The sequence below is a fragment of the Myxine glutinosa genome, chromosome 2 (assembly GCF_964187855.1).
Source record: "Myxine glutinosa chromosome 2, kmMyxGlut1.1, whole genome shotgun sequence".
Taxonomy (NCBI): Eukaryota; Metazoa; Chordata; class Myxini; order Myxiniformes; family Myxinidae; genus Myxine; species Myxine glutinosa.
The window spans coordinates 73,117,114-73,136,866 of NC_136262.1; the positions used below are offsets into that span (position 1 = coordinate 73,117,114).

At 41.9% G+C, this 19,753-nt stretch overlaps 1 protein-coding gene across 3 annotated transcripts in view; it reads left to right on the forward strand.

Annotated features, from left to right (window-relative positions):
- Positions 1-19,753, forward strand: part of LOC137421694 (mucosa-associated lymphoid tissue lymphoma translocation protein 1) — an 89,559-nt gene that overhangs the window by 30,725 nt on the left and 39,081 nt on the right. For all 3 annotated transcript variants that reach the window (XM_068107989.2, XM_068107991.2, XM_068107990.2), the window contains exons 2-7: positions 4,895-4,958; positions 10,582-10,667; positions 10,832-10,956; positions 11,071-11,215; positions 11,867-11,947; positions 17,352-17,387. In XM_068107989.2, the coding sequence (XP_067964090.2) occupies positions 4,895-4,958; positions 10,582-10,667; positions 10,832-10,956; positions 11,071-11,215; positions 11,867-11,947; positions 17,352-17,387 (537 nt within the window). The remainder of the gene's footprint in view (positions 1-4,894; positions 4,959-10,581; positions 10,668-10,831; positions 10,957-11,070; positions 11,216-11,866; positions 11,948-17,351; positions 17,388-19,753) is intronic.

The window sequence follows — 19,753 nt, forward strand, 5'->3', positions numbered from 1 at the left end:
GAGGTGGGTATAGGGAGGAGTGTTAGCCAGAGTTTAAGAGGTGGGTATCAGGAGGAGTGTTAACCAGAGTATATGAGGTGAATATAGGGAGGAGTGTTAGCCAGAGTTAGGGTTTGGGTAGGAAGTGCAGACTTGAAATGGTCCACGGCTACAGTCTGGAAGAATTTGGAGGGGAGTATGGTTGTACAAAAGCAGGGAGGCCATTTTCCAGGTTGGAGAAATGTCGGGAGGCTATAGACTCATGTTGCAGGTGAGCAGGGAGTCTTGACTTTGGAAGGTTAAAAAAAAAACAGGTTTGCTGGAAAGGCGTTTAACCTGGAAGGGTTTATGAGGGTTATAGTGAAACGGTCATGTGATAAATGCACTTAGCATCCCATTTTTGTGACTTGTTCAGTCATTCCCTTTCTAAAATATATCTATTACTGATATAAGAGACTATAAAACTTGCAATACCTGAGAGAGAAATGCAGATGACAGGTATAATTGTAGATTAAGCTAAACCTGAAATAGAAGTGTGAAAAACGAAGCAAATCACTCCCATAACGTCCATCCTCATCACAAAGTGTCTTTGTATTGTATTCGTTATCTTTCTTCATTTGTAACGATGTTTGCGGACACTATCAAGGATTAGAGACAAAATAACACTGAATACCCTGCACACCTTGGATGTAAAAAAAAGTCTATACTGGAGAGTTCAAGTATTTAATTCAATTGAAAATAGAATATATTGATTTTATAGGTCACATTAAAAAAATTATTCCTGATGATACTGCATGTTACATTAGTTATTCGTGCCTGTTGTTTGTGTTCTTTATAACATCCTTAAAAACAGGAAGTTTCCTATTTGGAATGATTTTCAATTTTGTCTCGCTGCCAGGCAGACAGATGAAGAAATTATCTCTCTCCCCTCTGCACATTGGTATCGGGACAAATTCGTAAAAGTACTGCTAAACTACGCATTTGTTTGCCAATTTTGTGTTCAAAATATAACATTCAATTGAAATGAAGTTGTTCCTCGATCATAAACTGACGTTTGTGGACGGATGGAAGGACGGATAGACAGATTTGTTAACCCTGCCAATTGCTTAACCCTACTTTACACTTCACGTGTGCGGGGTCAATATGAGAACGACACTCGTTCTGTGCCATGTCCGTGCTGTGTCATAACCGTGCTGTGTCATGCCGTATTTCTTCTGGAGTAATACAACTGATTTATAAAGTAATACAAATTCTCTGATAAACAGTCAATTGAACAGAAAAACAAAACCTACCAATCTATAGTGACCATGTGACCAACGTTTTCATCTTTTTTTAAATTTTATTTTGAAGGCTCCAGGCACAGGCCCGTTTGGAGGCCAGGCCTAAATAAACAAGACATGAGAAGGTAAAGAGTTCAAGAGTTTGGCAGTGTTGTGGAAGAAACAAACATCATAACGGCCCACCCTTGAGTTGCCAATGTCCACACAGTAATCATGAGATGTAGTGGCTTGTCGAGTATTCCGCGGTCTCGCAAATGGCAGAGGTATACAAGCAGCAAGTTCTTGGGAGCAGAAACCGAAGTAATATCTGTAGAAAAGAGAAAGATGTGCGGCATAATTTGAGTGGGTCGAGTTTTGAGGTCAGATTGGGAAAGTTGATAAATTGGATTACTGATTCAATTCTTTCCAGTAACTATGTGGAGCTAGAACCTCCCTAGATGTAAGAGCAGTACTCCATACAAGGATGAATCAATCCTTTTATATAGTTGAAGCAACTGTTGAGAGGTGAAGAATCTTCGACATCTGAACAGGACTCCTAGTTTCTTCAAGGCAGACTTAGCTATTTGTGTAATATGTGGATTCCAGAATAGATTTGAAGTTATGGTAATGCCTAGTAGGTCTATTGAATTACATGGTGTAATCGTGGAGCTTTCAAAGGAGATTGGAGAGTTGGGTGGAGTTTTAGAGAGAGAGAGAGATTGGAAGAAATTGAGTTTTAGAAGCATTGAACTTAACCTGATTACATTTGCCCCACTGGGAAATCTTGTCCAAATCCAAATTTAAAAAGATGGCTGTGATGAAACAAGATGTAGATGGAGTGAGGGAAGATGGAACAGATGGGAAAACTATGGAGAAATGTAATGTCGAGTCATCAGCTTTTGCATTATGAACACCATCATTTTCATTAACACCATCTTCATCTGAATCGCATGCACAAGCCTCAAAATGATACAGCTCCACAATTTTTCTGAAAGCGTTTCCATCAAAATTTTGTCTCCAATAGTTTCTTCAATATCTCACTGATTAGTTTAAACATACAGAGAACCTTCAGAGTTGCTGATGACGGTGGAATCGTAAGTGGAATCCGAGCTCTAAATACACAGTTCTATATGTACAGACGCCATTTGGATCAAGGTGAGTTCATGGTGTGACGTCACTGGCGAAATCGAAAATCTATGTTCTTCAGGCATTTTTCGACACTGTGATTGGCAAGAAAATATAAAAATAAAAATTCCTTTCAAATTAGACTGTGATTAATGATTTTCAGAACATTTATTTTTTGCATTTGGGTTCGCCTTCAACCATAATCTAATCGGCTTGTTCTTGTTGCCTGCCCAACTCATCCACCACGTTTCATCCAAATTCGTTCATAACTGTTTGAGATATTGTGTTATATATTATTTTAGCCCTGTCTCTCAATGTTGAAGAATCACTTAAAAAACTAGAACGGCACTCGGTATTGCGCATAATACCTCCATAGGCTGAACATTTTACGTTTTGTATCCCACTAATAGGCTTGATCCGGATCTTCACCAAAATTGAACTTATTCGTCCTTGTCACATACCTAACTTGGCCACCAAGTTTTGTCCAAAGAAGTCCATAACCTTTTGAGATATCCTGCTCACAAACCGCCAAACGTGGGTGAAAACATAACCTCCATCCACTTTCAGGAGGGGAGGTAATTAAAAAATTATCGGATCTGGATCGGTGTCGTCACTTCAGGGTCGGATCTTCACCAAGATCAGTTCAATTTGTCCTTGTCGCATACCCATTCTATCTGCCATGTTTCGTCCAAATCCATCCATAACGTTTTTAGATATCCCCTCACACAGATAAACAAACAGACAGGGGTGACCTGTCTTCCGAAACATAACCTCCGTCCACTTTTGGTGATGGAGGTAATAAGTGGTCAAAATGGCAAATTTTCTGTTGAAAAGTAGAAAATATAATTTCAGGAAATAGGTGGAGACAAAGTATCACTACGCTTTTGATCTTATTACTCCCGCCAGGGAGTAATGCATTCGATCGTGTCCGTCCGTGTGTGTGTTCAGGTGTTTGTGAACAAGATATCTGGAAAAGTTCTGAATGGATTTGGATGAAAGTTGGTGGGATGATTGCCCTTGGGATAAGGAAGAATTGATTAGTTTTTGGTGAAGCTCAGGATATTATTCCGGATCCAGGAATTTTTTGAAGGATTTTTTCCATTGGAAGATAGGGCTCAGCAGCGGCCACCCACGGCAGGAGTATGCCTCTACTGAGTGGCGTTCTAGTTAACTGAGTTTTTATTTATTGCTTTAACCTGTACATCCCTGGTGTTGGGCTAGCGGCTAGGGTGCCGGCTTAGGATCCTAGGATCCTGGGTTCGAATCTCGGTCGATCGCCGAATTAATGCCAGGGGGGTTGACTCAGCTTGTCATCCTTCCGAGGTCGGCTAATTGAGTACCAGTTCACTGGTAATTCCCTGTTTGTCGTTGAAGGCGGCAAAAAGGGTTGGCGTCAGGAAGGGCATCCGGCCGTAAAACATTGCTTCAAAAAGGGGACCAAAAAACAACAACTACCACGGTCCCCGAAAAGGCCAACCCCCGCTTTGCGGGGAAAAAATGGCCTCTAAACGGTGGTTTTTTAACCTGTACAAAAGGAAGCTTCTACAGTAAATATTTGCAGAAGAAAACTGCCTTTTTACTCAAGCAAATGTTTTCTCTAGTTTTCATTGCTATGTTTATTTAAACACAAGCGGATGTGCTCGTAATGGACTGGTAATGGGATAGGATTGGATGGCAGGGACATATAACAACAACAATCCTGTGACTAACTGAATAAGTGGAAACAACACCACCAATCGGTGGCAGAAACTGGGCTTTGAAGCTGAAGCACCTACCACTGGAATGTTGTGATGTCTTGCAGCATGGCCATCACTTAGACAAAAGTTTATATTTGACTTGGCCAAATGGAATAAAAGTTGAAAGCAAATTTGGATGCCGCAAGCAGAATTATAAGACTTGTTCATTGTGCATGCAAAATTTGGTGACTATGTGCTAAACAGTGAGAAAGGAGAATTAAATAGCCCCGAGTGTGCTGACTGTCATCTCTTGAAGTTGTAGTTCAGACCTCTGCTGATTTGGGGGGAAAACCAACCCCTGGAGCCCCCCTGAGACCCCCAAGATCTGGAATCGGAAAATCGAAGCTTGAGCGATTGTGTGGTCCATTGAGTAGAAGGGCTGTATCGAGTTTCAGAGCAATCGGTTTGTAAATAAGAGACGAGTAAATATCCAAAATTTGGAGGAAGGGGTAGGGGGGGGGGGGGGGTAACCCTCCTCTGCGAGACCCCATGATCCAAAATCAACAAATCTTAGCCTGTGCAATTGTGCGGGCTGCTGTTTTGTTTTCATTTGTCATGTTTCAAAACATTCAGCCAGGTGATGAGGGAGGAGTAGCAAAAATAGGAAAAAGTTAACGGATGGATGGATGGACGGACGGACAGACAGGCAGACATCCCAACATTACGAGCCATTTTGCAAGTTCATCTCTTCAATAATAGAGATTAGGTGACCTAAAAAATAAAAATGTACACCTTCTATTTAAATGAATTATATTGGCTGTACTGTTGTAGATCTTGTTTTTGCCGATGGTGCAGGATTGGCTGGTGAAAAGGACGTGTGCTGCAGGATGACCAGCACCTCCAGCTACATACAGGGGAGGTGAGTTTAGTTAGTTGTCTGTCCATTTATTTATTGCTTAAGGTTTTTTCGGTTTCTAATTTTGGGTTTTGGCAGCATTTGCTCTTGTCTGAGTGACCTGCTTCCAAAGTTGTCAACCATGGAACATTTGTCTTTGTTGCCATCAATTGTTGTCCACTCTGTTAGTTTATCAATCTATAATGTGCTAATCGCTGTGTCTTTGTGTGCCTGTTTGGTTATTTGATCTTGTTCATCTGCCTCGTTTAGTTATATCGTCCACATGTTCAACAGGCCTGCTTTGTCACTCCTCCCGCCAGGGAGTAATGCATTCGATCGTGTGTGTGTGTGTGTGTGTGTGTGTGTGTGTGTGTGTGTGTGTGTGTGTGTGTGTGTGTGTGTGTGTGTGTGTGTGTGTGTGTGTGTGTGTGTGTGTGTGTGTTCGTGTGTGTTCGTGTGTTTGTGAACAAGATATCTGGAAAAGTTCTGAACGGATTTGGATGAAAGTTGGTGGGATGATTGCCCTTGGGATAAGGAAGAATTGATTCGTTTTTGGTGAAGCTCAGGATATTATTCCGGATCCAGGAAATTTTTTGGGGAATTTTTTTTTCTGTTTTCCTGCATTAAAGCTTTTATGTGGGAGTAATGCATTCGATCGTGCGTGTATATATGTGTGTGTGTGTGTGTGTTCGTGTGTTTGTGAACAAGATATCTGGAAAAGTTCTGAACGGATTTGGATGAAAGTTGGTGGGATGATTGCCCTTGGGATAAGGAAGAATTGATTCGTTTTTGGTGAAGCTCAGGATATTATTCCGGATCCAGGAAATTTTTTGGGGAATTTTTTTTTCTGTTTTCCTGCATTAAAGCTTTTATGCGGGAGTAATGCATTCGATCGTGCGTGTGTATGTGTGTGTGTGTGTGTTCGTGTGTTTGTGAACAAGATATCTGGAAAAGTTCTGAACGGATTTGGATGAAAGTTGGTGGGATGATTGCCCTTGGGATAAGGAAGAATTGATTAGTTTTTGGTGAAGCTCAGGATATTATTCCTGATCCAGGAATTTTATGGGGGGAATTTTTTTGGAATTTTTTTTTCTTCTGTTTTACTGCATTAAAGCTTTAATTCTTGTTCTTAAATGATGTTTTTCTCCTCTAATTCCGAGATATATCAAAATTAATTATCTGACAGTTAGGGCCTACTTTCTTTTTCATTTATTGTTTTGGGGAGAGGGGATGTTAAACAAAACGTATTATTCCAACTTGTTTGGTGGATGTGTTAGGTTGGTGGGATGATTGCCCTTGGGATAAGGAAGAATTGATTAGTTTTTGGTGAAGCTCAGGATATTATTTCGGATCCAGGAATTTTTTGAAGGATTTTTTACCATTGGAAGATAGGGCTCCAACTTGACCCACGGCGGAGTATGCGCTCTACTGAGTGGCATTCTAGATTCACCTTTTGCTTAACTTTATTCTTTCCTTCCTCACCCTCCCCTTTTGTGTTTTTATTTTTTGTTCTGTTTCTGCTTTTACCACTTGTGTGATTGAGAGTTTGTGCATGTATCCAGCTCATTCACCTCGTGCCCTCCTCACTCACCTTGTTCTCATTATTCCCCAAGCCATTCTTCCTCCAGGTCTCCCTCTATTTTATCCCTCTACCCTGCTGTTGGTATGCATCCCCCACTCCCTTCCCTGTGATTGCTTCCTTAGTCTACAGAACTCCTGGTACTCTACTTAACAGTTTCCTGACTTTACTCAACTCTTGCATGAATGCGATCTCAGAGAATAAATTATCCGACTATCAATTTGCAATTTGTCACTGGCTTTGACACCAATACAATTTTTTATTATGGATCCTCGACATCACAAAGCTGCATATATCGAACAGTTTTAAATGGATCATCGCCGCCGTTAGAGCATTTCAATTGCATCAGATGTGGCAACAAATGTGGCAACAAATGTGAATTGTTGCTCCCGGCTAGCCGGGTCGATGACAATATGGCATTTGCATTTTTTCCGTCCCCATCCCTACCCTGTTTAGAATCCCACGAGGACACGGTCAACTTGCTAGTGTCATATCATGGGGGATTTTAACCTGAATTTACTCACTTGGTCTGATCAGTTCACAAACGTCTTTGTTAACACGACAAACTGACTTGCATCACCCCACATACAATGTCGCTAACTGATAATATATTTACCAGAAATGATCAAAATATTACTGCTGCCGGCATAATGCACATCAACATTACTGACCAACTCCCTCTTTTTCAGATCACTCCATCTTTTTTCAATGAATCAGTCCATAGACAATTAGAACGGCATTCTTCTACATCGCGACGTTGACCGATATGCCTCCACCCACAATATTACATCATTATGCATACGTGTACCAAGTTTGATTTAAATCCATTCAGCTGTTATCACATACTCAAGTACCACATTTTACCCGACCTGATCTTTGACGCCAAAATCTAATCCTACAAAAAACCTACTAGGTATTACCCTAACTTCAAATTTATCCTGGAATCCACATGTTACACAAATAGCTAAATCTGCCTCGAAGAAACTAGGAGTCCTGTTCAGATGTCGAAGATTCTTCTCCTCTCAACAGTTGCTTCAACTATATAAAGGATTGATTCGTCCTTGTATTGAGTACTGTTCTCACATCTGGGGAGGTTCTAGCTCCACATACTTACTGGACAGAATTGAATTAAAAGTAATTCGACTTATCAACTCTCCCAATCTGACCTCAAAACTCAACCCGCTCAAATTACGTCGCAAAGTTGGCTCTCTTTCTCTTTTCTACAGATATTACTTCGGTTTCTGCTCCCGAGAACTTGCTGCTTGTATACCTCCTCCATTAGGGAGACCACGGAATACTCGACAAGCTACTACATCCCATGATTATTGTGTGGCCATAGGCATCTGAAGGGTTGGCCGTTATGATGTTTGTTTCTTCCCCTCCACTGCCAAACTTTGGAACTCTTTACCTTCCCATGTCTTTCCAAACACTTATGATCTTTCACTTTTCAAAAAGCAGATTTTCTGCTTTCTCGAAAACTTTTAAACTATTCTCTCCTTCTTCACTTTTCTATCAATGCAGCTCTTTTATTTAGGCCTGGCCTCGATAAGGACTACATAGCCTTCTACATAAAACCTTCCATGGAGCCTTCTACATACATACATGCCTGGAGCCTTCTACATTAAAAAAAAAACAAAAAAAAACATTTCATCTTTGCATCATGTACAGTAAAAACCTCTACAAAGTTTGGTCAAACTCTCATTGGTTCATAAGTTGCCACAGCAACACAATTTTTACCTGTGGACAAATTATAGACAAAAAATACCACCCCCTCCACATGAGGGTGGGAAGACTACTTGTAATTTTCGCCTGCATATGTGGAATGGTGCAAGCAGTTTAACCACTGATCCCTGCTTGAGGGAGGCAGAATTAACACCATATTTTGCTCCGTCCGAGAGAGCAGTTAGGTATTACGAGGCTTAAATATAAAAGCTTGTAAGGCCAAAAACCTTATTTAGTGACTCATCTTGACCGTTGACCTCTGTGACATCCCAAAAGTGACTCAAATGATTATCCGCATCTCTATAGTGGCTGTTTGAAAGCACTTTTGTGCCAACTTTCATCTTTATCCACTCAAATACAAAGGAAAGACAAAAATGTATTTTTCTTCTTCTTCAGTGTTTCATCTTTTGCCCTTTAATATTGGAAAAGAAGAAGAAGAGCTCCTTTCGTGTTTTCCATTGTCTAGGGGGCACAATCCTGGATGGGTCATCCCTCTGCCACAGGATACTCAAATGGCTCATTCTTCTGAGTAAGTTTGTACTCATTTTTCTGATCATGATGGATGGCAGGCTGAGTCAACTCACCTGGTGTTATTTAACGGAACGACAAGAGCTCAAATCCAGGACCCGAAGATCTTACGACGGCCACCTTAATCATTGCCGACACCAAGCTTTAAAATCAGAAAGGAGAATGCAGGGTGTATTGGACGAAGTTACCCCTTCACAATTTGATGAGGATTGGCTCAGAAATATAGGAATGGTGTGCAATTGTAGTTGCTGGAAAGAACAAAAGTAGTTACTAAAGAGGAAGCACAAGAAAAAATTGTTTTCCCTCCCTGTAGGAGGGGAGTGTTACGTGCTCCCCCCCGACCCTCTGGTCACGGTGCACCTCCGAGCCCCGAGAGGAGCCACGGCAGAAAAACGTGCCATTCTGTATGACAAAGATCAATGGCGAAGCCACACCAATTGTTACCAACAAACAAATATTGTATTAAAATCACACAAGAATAACAGTACAACAATAATATGAATCAAAAGTACAATCAATATCCTATGATGGTACCATCAGTTTTGTAATATATAACTCGCTGTGCTCCAAGCGAGTGAAACAAGAACATCCCCAATGTCTCTAATCCCTGGCTTCAAGCCAAAGTCGATCCGCTCCAGCGATCGACAGATCAATGTCCAATCGAGACCAGAATCCCGTTGGGTTGGCAGTTACAGTCCTGCTGCCAAAGCTGTGCAAAGGCGCCCTCCAGGCAACTGGGAAATCACAAGGCGCCCTCCAGGCGACTGGGAAATCACACCCTCGGGTATGGACGTTCCGCGGCTCACAGTCGGCGAACCTCCGATTGACCTTCAAAATCCGCGTTGCACACACACACACCAGATACGTCTGAATGCGGTGAGAACGGCATACGCGAAGCAAAGACCTTGCGCAAGACGCAAAGCGCGCGAGTCAAAATGACCGACGGCCCGGTCTCGTGGCGTAATGGCACGACGATGATGACGATGATTCTCTTCAGAATCCACCGCAAAACCTGACACGCAGGTTGATCTGTCACAGCGATAACAACTCTGTCGCAGAAATCCCTTTCCTGGGAAACCCAAAGTTCACTCGTGACTCTTGCTCGCCAACGTTCGCTCCAGACCGCAAAGCAACTATGCTTCTTGTCCGACTCCACTCGCTCCGCCTTCTTCTCCCTTCTTCCTCTTCGTCGTCCGGTTCCCGATCTGGTTTCTGGTTTCTGGTTTCTTTTAACTCTAACTTTTTCACCTTTTGAAAACAGTTCATAAACAATAAACCTTTTGAGAACAATAATAGTACATGGAATCAAAAATGTTTACAGTGGATGCAAACCACCACAAAGGAAGTGACGAATCCGTAACAGGGAGACTTAAATGTTCTGCGAGGGCTGACAAGTATAATGAAAATTTCCACTGACCTGGAGAAATATTCTATTCCCTGGAAGCATAAAGCTTAAAGAAATTGATGACAAAGGGCAGAATATTTGGTTGAAGGAATAAAGTAACTCTGGTGTTTGCATAATAAAGGCATCGAGAAGATGTGGATGAAGTGATTAAGAAACCTGAGATTAATGTCTTATTTTTGCTTGAGAGGCAACAAGATGTGGCTTTGAAGAAAAGGCCACAAGTCATTTTGGGGTTTGAGTTTAAACTGCTGGTAAACCTTAACAGTACTCACCTGAACGAACAGAATGTGACTGAACATAAAACTGACAGGTTCACAAAACTTGAGTACACAGACTCACAAAGAAAACCTGTGTATAACCAGGATGTGCAGAAATAAAGGAACGAGGTGATCTCTTTGTTTTGTGTGTTCCAGTGAATGCCCACGTTTGATGTTGAGGAATGACAAACCACATGACCTGCAAGATGTGTCGTGCATGGTGGGCCATCTCACCTTAACAGGTTTGAGAAACTTAATCTGGCAAAGGCTTGATGAAAGTCCCAAGCTGGAGATGCTGCGATGTTTTCTTCGAGATGCTACCATTTTGGCTCTTTTTAATACAATGATGGATTGTATGAAGTACAAGTTGGCTCTCCCCCACCTCCACCCCCTCTGTGTGCCACAGAGCCAGTGACTATTCTGGAACAGTCAAAGTGTGTTAGTTTAGTCGAGGGTGAGCGTGCTGTGCTGCGATGCCTTGCTGCTGGTTCTCCATTACCAAACTACCAGTGGTTCTGCGGAGCTAACGAGGTGAAGTGATGAGCAGCCAGGATTGACAGAAAAGGGCCGCAAGAATAGACAGCATTGTGCAAAAAAAATCATGCGGTTTGTAACTTTAGCTAATGGCTTGCCTTTGCTTTTCAGGTTCCTGGCAGCCGATTCCCTGAACTAACGTTCAATTTTGTTTGTCTCCTCGATGCTGGTTATTATACCTGCCGTGTTAACAACTCGGTCAGTTACGCCTTCTCTGATTGGATAAAGCTCGAGGTGACAACGAACAAGCTCTTTGGTTAGTGGCACAATATATCACAAAGGAACAGAGGTTTATAAATGTTCACCAGCCCACATATGGTATGGAAACATCTGGGCAGGAATGAAATGCCTTTCTGTGATAGGAAAGAGCTGTGTTTTGAAGTCGAGCTGTGCTGTGAAACAGAAGTATTGAAGTCTGGTCCTCATTAGTGCAAAGATGCTGTGCAGATGCTTTTTTTTACCATGCAGTGTTGCATATTGGATTTTTAAAATCAATATATGCATATTGGACAGTCCATTACAAGTTTGGTCAACATGCAGCATCATTTCTGGGTGGCACAATTGTACCGATGATGCAGTTCCCCTGTAGTTTAGGACAGGAATTTGGAGTTTGGCTAGGGTGCAGGTGCTCAACTCACTTTGTCGAAAGATCCTAAACGTCGAGTGACTAATGCCAGCAGATGAGTCCCTAGCTTAAGGTCCATTCAAGGGATAATGTACTTCATAATGCAATGTCCTGTCTGTGAAGCACAATAGAGTTTATACCTGGAACTTGAAACAAATCCTGACTGGCCAGCGCAAAAGAAAGTTTGCTACCTTTGCACCGTCCTGTGAGGACATATCTTGCATAAAAGGCATCAACACAGTTTTTTTTAACCGAACTTTACCGTGACTGTTTTGCATACAGGCTCCCGGTCAATGCCGATCGAGAACTCGGAAGAACCAGAGAGCTATTCAGAATCGTTAAACTCCAACTTCTCACTGCAAGGTAAAGATGTTTTTCAATTGAAGTGTCACTTGGTTTGTGATAAATGTATGCCAAAGCTAACTGAGCAGAACAAACAGTACTTCAGAGAAGGAGAGTGCTCATCTATTGCTAAAAGAAGAACTGTGTCTATGTCTGTGTCTGTGCCCATGACGGCATATTCTAAAGCGCCAGTTCCCGACCTGCAGGTAATTTCCCTCCAGGGGGGAATATGGAAACTCGGAAGTAAAGGAGTAGGGTGCTTGGGGAGGGAGGGAGGACTGATGCACCATTAAAAAATTCTGAAATTCTGGCTATTTTCACATTTGAAAGTTAGTATGAACATAAGCATGTTAAATCGTGCTGATGTCAGTAGTCCTGCCAACGTTGATAGGTTGAACAAAGCGGTATGCAGCACCGCTCAGACTATACTCTGCTCTGCAGTCATGGCATGCCCACTGATGACCCAGCATTTTGATACATTGGCCTGCCTAGTATAAAGCATTTTGTAATCTGGCTGGTGTCCTTGTGCAGAAAAGCACCTACCAATCGAATATTATGGCCTCCTGTTCAAAGAAGGTGAAGTTTTGTGAGAATGAGAACGACACTCAATAGAGCGCATATATCTGTTAGGCTAAACAGTTTACATTTTATATCCCACTGATGGTTGACGTATATTTTAGTTGACCTTAATCAAAATCTAATCGGCTTCTTCTTGTCACCTGCACAACTCATCTACCAAGTTTCGTCCGAATCTGTCCATAACTTTTTGAGATATTGTGCTATAGTGTATATTGATTTTAGCCCTATATCTCAATGGTGAAGAAACACTTGAGAAATTATAGTATCCAGATCCGGATATTCACCAAAAGCAAAACATTTCATCCTTGTCACATATCCAACCTGTGTGCCAAGTTCTTTCCGAATCCATCCATAACGTTTTGAGATATCCTTCTAACATACAAAGAAACAGACAAACAAACAGGGATGAATACATAACCTCCGTCCACCTTCGGTAATTACATCATTGATAGTTCTTTCATTGTATCTGAGGTTGACAGAACTGAAATAAAATTGCTGACACCATTTCATTCATTTATCCATGTGTCACTGTTCGCTCACCATACAAGGAACAAAAGTGGAGGGGGAAGGGGAGGGCGGAAGGAATGAGCTCTACTGAAACGGGAGCCAACTGAAAAAGTTTGGAGGAAAAAAAAGAAGAGTTCTAAAAAGTTCCTGCTGTCACAACAACACAACATGCATTTTAAGGCCATTTTCCCTGCCAGAGCGGGGGTTAGCCTTGCGGTCCCCATGACGATCTTCTCCATTTTACCCTATTTTCTGCATCTCTCCTTGTTAACCCCCTTGCCCGCATTTCTTCTTCCACCATCTTTAGCCAAGTCTTTCTCGGTCTTCCCCGTCCTCTACTTCCTTCTACATTCATTTCATTCACTCTTCTCAACCAGTCACTTTCATCCTTCCTCAACACACGACCAAACCATCTCAACCTGTTCATCTTCACAGCATCAATCACAGGCTCTATTCCCATCATCTTTCGCAATTCATCATTTGTCTTCCTCTCTCTCAACGATACTCCGCACATCCATCGAACCATTCACATTTCCACCCTTTCCAACCTTCGTTGCTGCTCTACATTCATTACCCATGTCTCGCTCCCATAAATCACAACACTTCTCACACATGCAGCATACACCTTTCCCTTCAGCTTCAACGACACTCCCCTCCTCATCAGCACGCCACTCAGTTCCCGAAACTTCTTCCATGCACATCTTACTCGAGCAACCGTTGCCGAGTCTGATCCACCTTCTCCATTCAGCATGTCTCCGAGGTAGCAAAATGTTTTCACACCTTCCAGCTTCACGCCATCTCCAAGATCCAACTCAACATTTCCTCCATCTGCAGCTCCCTCTGTGCACACCTTACATTTGAATGTAGCTGCCACACTGGTTAATGACGCTCTCAGACCACTACATTTTTGATGAACCCACTCAGCGCACATTGTACATTGAATGGAGTTCACTCCGACACCCTTCCTACACACAGCACAGGGCCACTTCCCAGTTCTTTCCACCTCACCACATGCTTTACCACTTGCCATCACCTTTGTCTTTCCGATATTCACCTTCAGACCTTTTGTCTCCAGACATTCCTTCCACTTGTTCATCTTTTCCTTCAGTCCATTCATACTTTCTGCAATCAACACCAGATCATCTGCATACAACAACTCCCATGGTAAACCCTCCTTTACGTTCTGAGCCAGCACCTCCATCACAACTACAAATAGTAGTGGACTTAGTTCCGACCCCTGATGCACTCCCACTTTCACCTCAAACTCTCCACTGTTCCCGTCCTTCGTCCTTACAGCTGTGCGTGCTCTTTTGTACATTGCCATCACTACTCTGATCAATCATTCCTCCACTCCCAACTTCCTCAATGCCCATGTCAATACTTTGCGTGGAACCCTATCGAATGCTTTCTCCAGATCAACAAGCCCAAGAAACAACTTCTTCCTCTTCTCCATGTACTTATCCTGCAACTGCCTCACAATGAAAAGCGCATCTGTCATTCCTCTTCCTGGCATAAATCCAAACTGCATTTCGTCGATCTTCACTTTCTTCCTTATCCTCCTCTCCAACACCCTTTCCAATACCTTCATTCCATGCTCCAATAACGTTATCGCTCGGTACGAGCCACACTCCAGAGGGTCACCTTTCCCCTTGTATAGAGGGACAAGGGTACTCAGTTCCCAATCCACTGGAATGCGGCCTTTTTTCACCACCAGATTACAGATCTCTGTAATTCTCTTCACACCCCAACTTCCTGCTGCCTTCAACATATCTCCCACAACTCCCGTCGGCCCTCCTGCTTTTCTACTCTTCATTGCTTTTCTCGCTTCCTCAACTTCCTTCACAGTTATCTTCTCTGCCGGTCCTAAAACTGGGTTACTCTCCATGTTGCCATCCCATTCATTCTCTGTATTCAACAGCATTTCCATATATCTTTTCCATCTTCCTTTAATTCCATCTGGGTCCACAACGATTTGTCCCACTTCATCCTTCAAGCAACTCACCCCCATCACATCACACCTCTCTTTCGCTATGTGCTTTGCAATCCTGAATACCACTCTCTGACCCTCTTCCGAATCCAAACGTTCTCCGAACATTTTCCTCCATGCCTCCTGCGCCTTTGCTACCTCTTTCTTTGTAGCCTTCTTGGCTGCCTTATAATTTTCATGCTCTGCTGTTTCTGCTCCCGTATCCTTCGCCTTCTGCCACTCCTTGAACTTCTTCCTCTTCTCGTCAATCCTCTTTCCAACTTCATCATCCCACCACCATGTTTCCGAGTGCCTCGGTGTTCCGAGTGCCTCGGTGTTCCGAGTGCCTCGGTGAAATCTCTACTGGTGTCGTAGAACAATAAAGATAGGGGCAATACCCCTGGTGCTCACCTGGTAGAAAGAACAGTATACTGCACTGACTAAGGGTATCTTAAACCAATTTCAAATTTCAATGGTTGGTAGAAGACAGGGAAGCATCTAGAATCATACTAGCATAATCATAAGACTTTAAACAAACAAACAAATACCTATTTTTGGGGGAAACTCCTCCCCCAATCCCGTATACCTCCTCAGACCCAAATTTTTCTAATGTCTTGAACAAACATTTGGTACATCACGAGTGATGAAGGGTCTGGTGAAGTTTCATCGAAATTGCGTGTGTAGTTTCTGAGAAGAAAGCAAATGCCTATTTTGGGGGGCAACACCCCCTGTACCCCAAATATGGTCGCAATCCCATCAGCGGTTCCGGAGAAGAAGTTTGAAGTGTTTACGGATGGATGGATGGACGGACGGATGGACTGGACTGACTGACGGACGGACGACGCGCCATCGCATAAGCTCCCCTGAACTTCGTTCCAGGGGAGCTAAAAATGGTTTCATTGCAAAGCTAATAATCGATTTACATAGAACAAAAATTTGGTCCTTTAATCATAAATATGCCAGTTTTTCAGGGAGAGAGGGGGGTGGCGGAGGGGAGGTGTGGGGGAGAAGAAGAATCATGACTTAGAACTGTAATGTCGCAGTTCCAACGGTATGACAGTTTTAAATTAAAGCATTGCGGGCATGGAAGGAGCATACAAAATTATATATGGTAATACTTCTCGAAGCAATAGAAAAAATACAAGTACTATGTAATAGTCCATGTAAGGAGCACATAAACAACAAGCACAAGAAGCATGATGTCGATGACGACTACTGTTATAAAATATCCTTTTTTTTCACGCGTTTCACTTCATTTTCCATCTTCATTGAGACTCACAGATAGACATGCAATATGTTTTTAGCTCACCTGGAACGAAGTTCAGGGGAGCTTATGCGATGGTGCATTGTCAGTTCGTCCGTCCGTAAACACTTGAAACTTCTCAGAAATCGCTGATGGGATTGCGATCAAATTTGGCACAAATGATATTTGTTGTGTTGTGACTAAAGTTTGTTCACGGCATTAAAAAGAATTGGGGTCTAAAGGGGGTTTAGCTGGGTCAAAGTGGATCCAGGTTTGACCCCCGAAAATAGGAATTTCCCTTTTCCTCTGAAACTACACAGACTATTTCGATCAACCTTCACCACAACCTTCACCACCCATGCTGTACCAAAGTTTGTTCACGGCATTAAAAAAAATCTGCCCCTTTCGGGATCCATGGGGGGTTGCCCCCCAAAATAGGTATTTGCTTTCTTCCCAGAAACTACACACACAATTTCGATGAAACTTCACCACAACCTTAATCACCCATGATGTACCAATGTTTGTTCAAGGCAATATAAAAATTGGGGTCTTAGGAGGTATATGGGGTTGAGGGAGAGAGAGGGGGTTGCCCCTCAAAATAGGTATTTTTTGTTTGTTTATTTAAAGTCTTATGATTATGTTAGTATGATTCTACATGCTGCCCTGTCTTCTAGCAACCATTAAAATTGGTTTAACATACCCTTAGTCGGTGCAGTATACTGTTTATTCTACCAGGTGAGCGCCAGGGGTATTGCTCCTATGTTTGAAATGCATCATACTGTCCTCTAATTAAAACCGTCACTGAGGTGATGGGTAGGCACACATAGTAATCAATAAAAGGTCTAATTTAGGCGAGGTGGTTAATCCATACAGGGAATATGGCCACGTTATTGCCCAATGCACCACTGTTATTAAATATACCGTAGGTTCTTAAATAGTATCCGGGTGTACAAGCAAATTGAACAGCCAGCTTAAAGTCGTTTTCTGATCACAATGAAATGTAGCATAGCATGAGAATTTTTGCGTGTGTACTACGGAAATGCACATGCTTGCATGCACGCACAATGATTTGCTTTACCTGTGTATTTACGTTTTTATGAATTGCTTTGTTTTGCTGTTTTCTCCTGCAGTGTCTGATTTCCTATCTGCTGAAATGGGACTTTATGGTAATGTACAACGATTCTTATTTATTTGTACTTACTGCAATATGCATTTTACTCCACTCTGTCATATTACATGAATAATATATTTAGCTCACCTGGAACGAAGTTCAGGGGAGCCTATGCGATGGCGCGTTGTCCGTCCATCACTCCGTCAACACTTGAAACTTCTTCTCCGAAACCGCTGATGGGATTGCGACCAAATTTGGCACAAATTATATTTGTTGTGTTGTGACTAAAGTTTGTTCACGGCATTAATAAAATTGGGGTCTAAGGGGGTTTACTGGGGTCAAAGTGGATCCAGGTTTGACCCCCCCAAAATAGGAATTTGCTTTTTTAATCATACCATTTGAAGCAAAATACCATTTCGATGAAACTTGACCACAACCTTAATCACCCATGATTTACCAATGTTTGTTCAAGGCATTAGAAAAATTGGGGTCTTAGTAGGTATATGGGGTTGAGGGAGGGCGGATTGCCCCCTAAAATAGGTATTCTTTTATTTGTTTGTTTAAAGTCTTATGATTATGTTAGTATGATTCTCCATGCTGCCCTGTCTTCTAGCAACCATTGAAATTGGTTTAAAATACCCTTAGTCTGTGCAGTGTGCTGTTTATTCTACCAGGTGAGCGCCAGGTATATTGCCCCTATGTTTTTTTTATTGCTCCCTACCATCAGTCTAGTATTGTCAGTCTTGCTTTCTATAAGGCCTTGTGATGATGTTTTGTCATTCCAGAGATTGTTGGTCAGAGCTCTGGGTTTAAGTTTGTTACACAACTTTGGGGTAAGATTTGGAACATAAAATGAGTAAGGGTTGAGGGTGAGTTATGGTAAACCATGCACAAAATACATTGAACTTCGCTACTCAAGTGTTATGTCGGACCCTCTTCTTTTTTTTTTTTGCAGCAGCATTTATAGTTAGTTCCTCCGCCATTGCAGCCTCCCCCTACCCACCTCCCCAAATCAGCGTTAAAAACAGCAATTTGATGTCTTTTGTACAACGATCTGATCAGCTGACTTTGTTTTCCTGCCATTGTCTCAGTAGACCTGTAAGAGCTGCTGATTCTGGAATTAGCCTTTTGCCGGAGCAAGAGTTCTTTATTGTTTAATTTTGTTCAGTTTCCTCTTCCTTCTGAAGGACTAACACCTGAATCCTCAGCTTTACCTTTCATCCGACAGTGGTTGTCATATATTTTCCAACATACAGTTGATAAAATCTAACGCTCGAAAATTTGTGGATGCAGACCGACAAAAGCCTTGACAAAGTCTCATATTCCTTGATGAACCTTACCTTTAACACATGTTCAATTAGATGCATACTAGTAATTCAATCCACAGTGTTGGCCTCAATGATTACTGTTGCAAAATAGACCATGCAATATTATCCACCTGCTTACTGATAGGACAATGTGTTTAAACATGCTCTTACAATAAGAACAAGAAAGAGCAATCAGAGATTGCAGACCCTCGCCAGGATGTGTTTTCAGTGGTTTTAAGGCTTTCATGTTAAAACAAATATAGCGGCTGAACCACGTGATTGATGACGGCATCATTTTTTTTTCTCCACCAATTTATCCCTACATTATGCTCAAGAAATTTCATCTTGATTGGATGAAGTTTTGTACTTGTCGAATTATGAAGTCATAATGGAGGCACCTATGACATCATCATTAACCGATGTTATTCCACATGGAAAGTTCTTTACAATGAGCCATGTCTCAATTTTTCTATGCAGTGCTTTTGGAGATATAGAGGTGCAAATGTTTTCGGTTTTTCCAAGATGGCAGCCAAACCACGTGACTGATGACATCATTATTATTTTTTCTCCACCAATTTATGCCTACATGGCGCTCAAGAAATTTCATCTTGATCGATGAAGTTTTGTACTTGCCAAGTTATGACGTCATAATGGAGGCACCTATGACATCATCATTAACATATTTTATTCCCCATGGAGAGTTCTTTACAATGAGCCATGTCTCAATTTTTTTCTATGCAGTGTTTTCAGAGATATAGAGGTGCAAAGTTTTCGGTTTTTCCAAGATGGCGGCCAAACCACGTGACCTATGACTTCATAATTATCATTAAAAAAATTATACAGGTGGAGTTGCACTTATGGTGAAAACTTCCTGTCAATCAGACCAACGGTTGCAGAGAAAAATCTTATTTATTCTGTGCGGACAAACAGACAGACAGACAAACAGACAGATGAAAAATCACTCATAGAGCGACACTTGGCAAAAGAGAACAAAGCAGAATGGCACTCAGTAGAGCATCCTTTTGACCTCACAAATAATTGGTGGTTGAATTCAGTTTGCTGATATGAAAATCCAATTCAAATTTTAAGTCAATCGGATGAAAATTGAGGATTT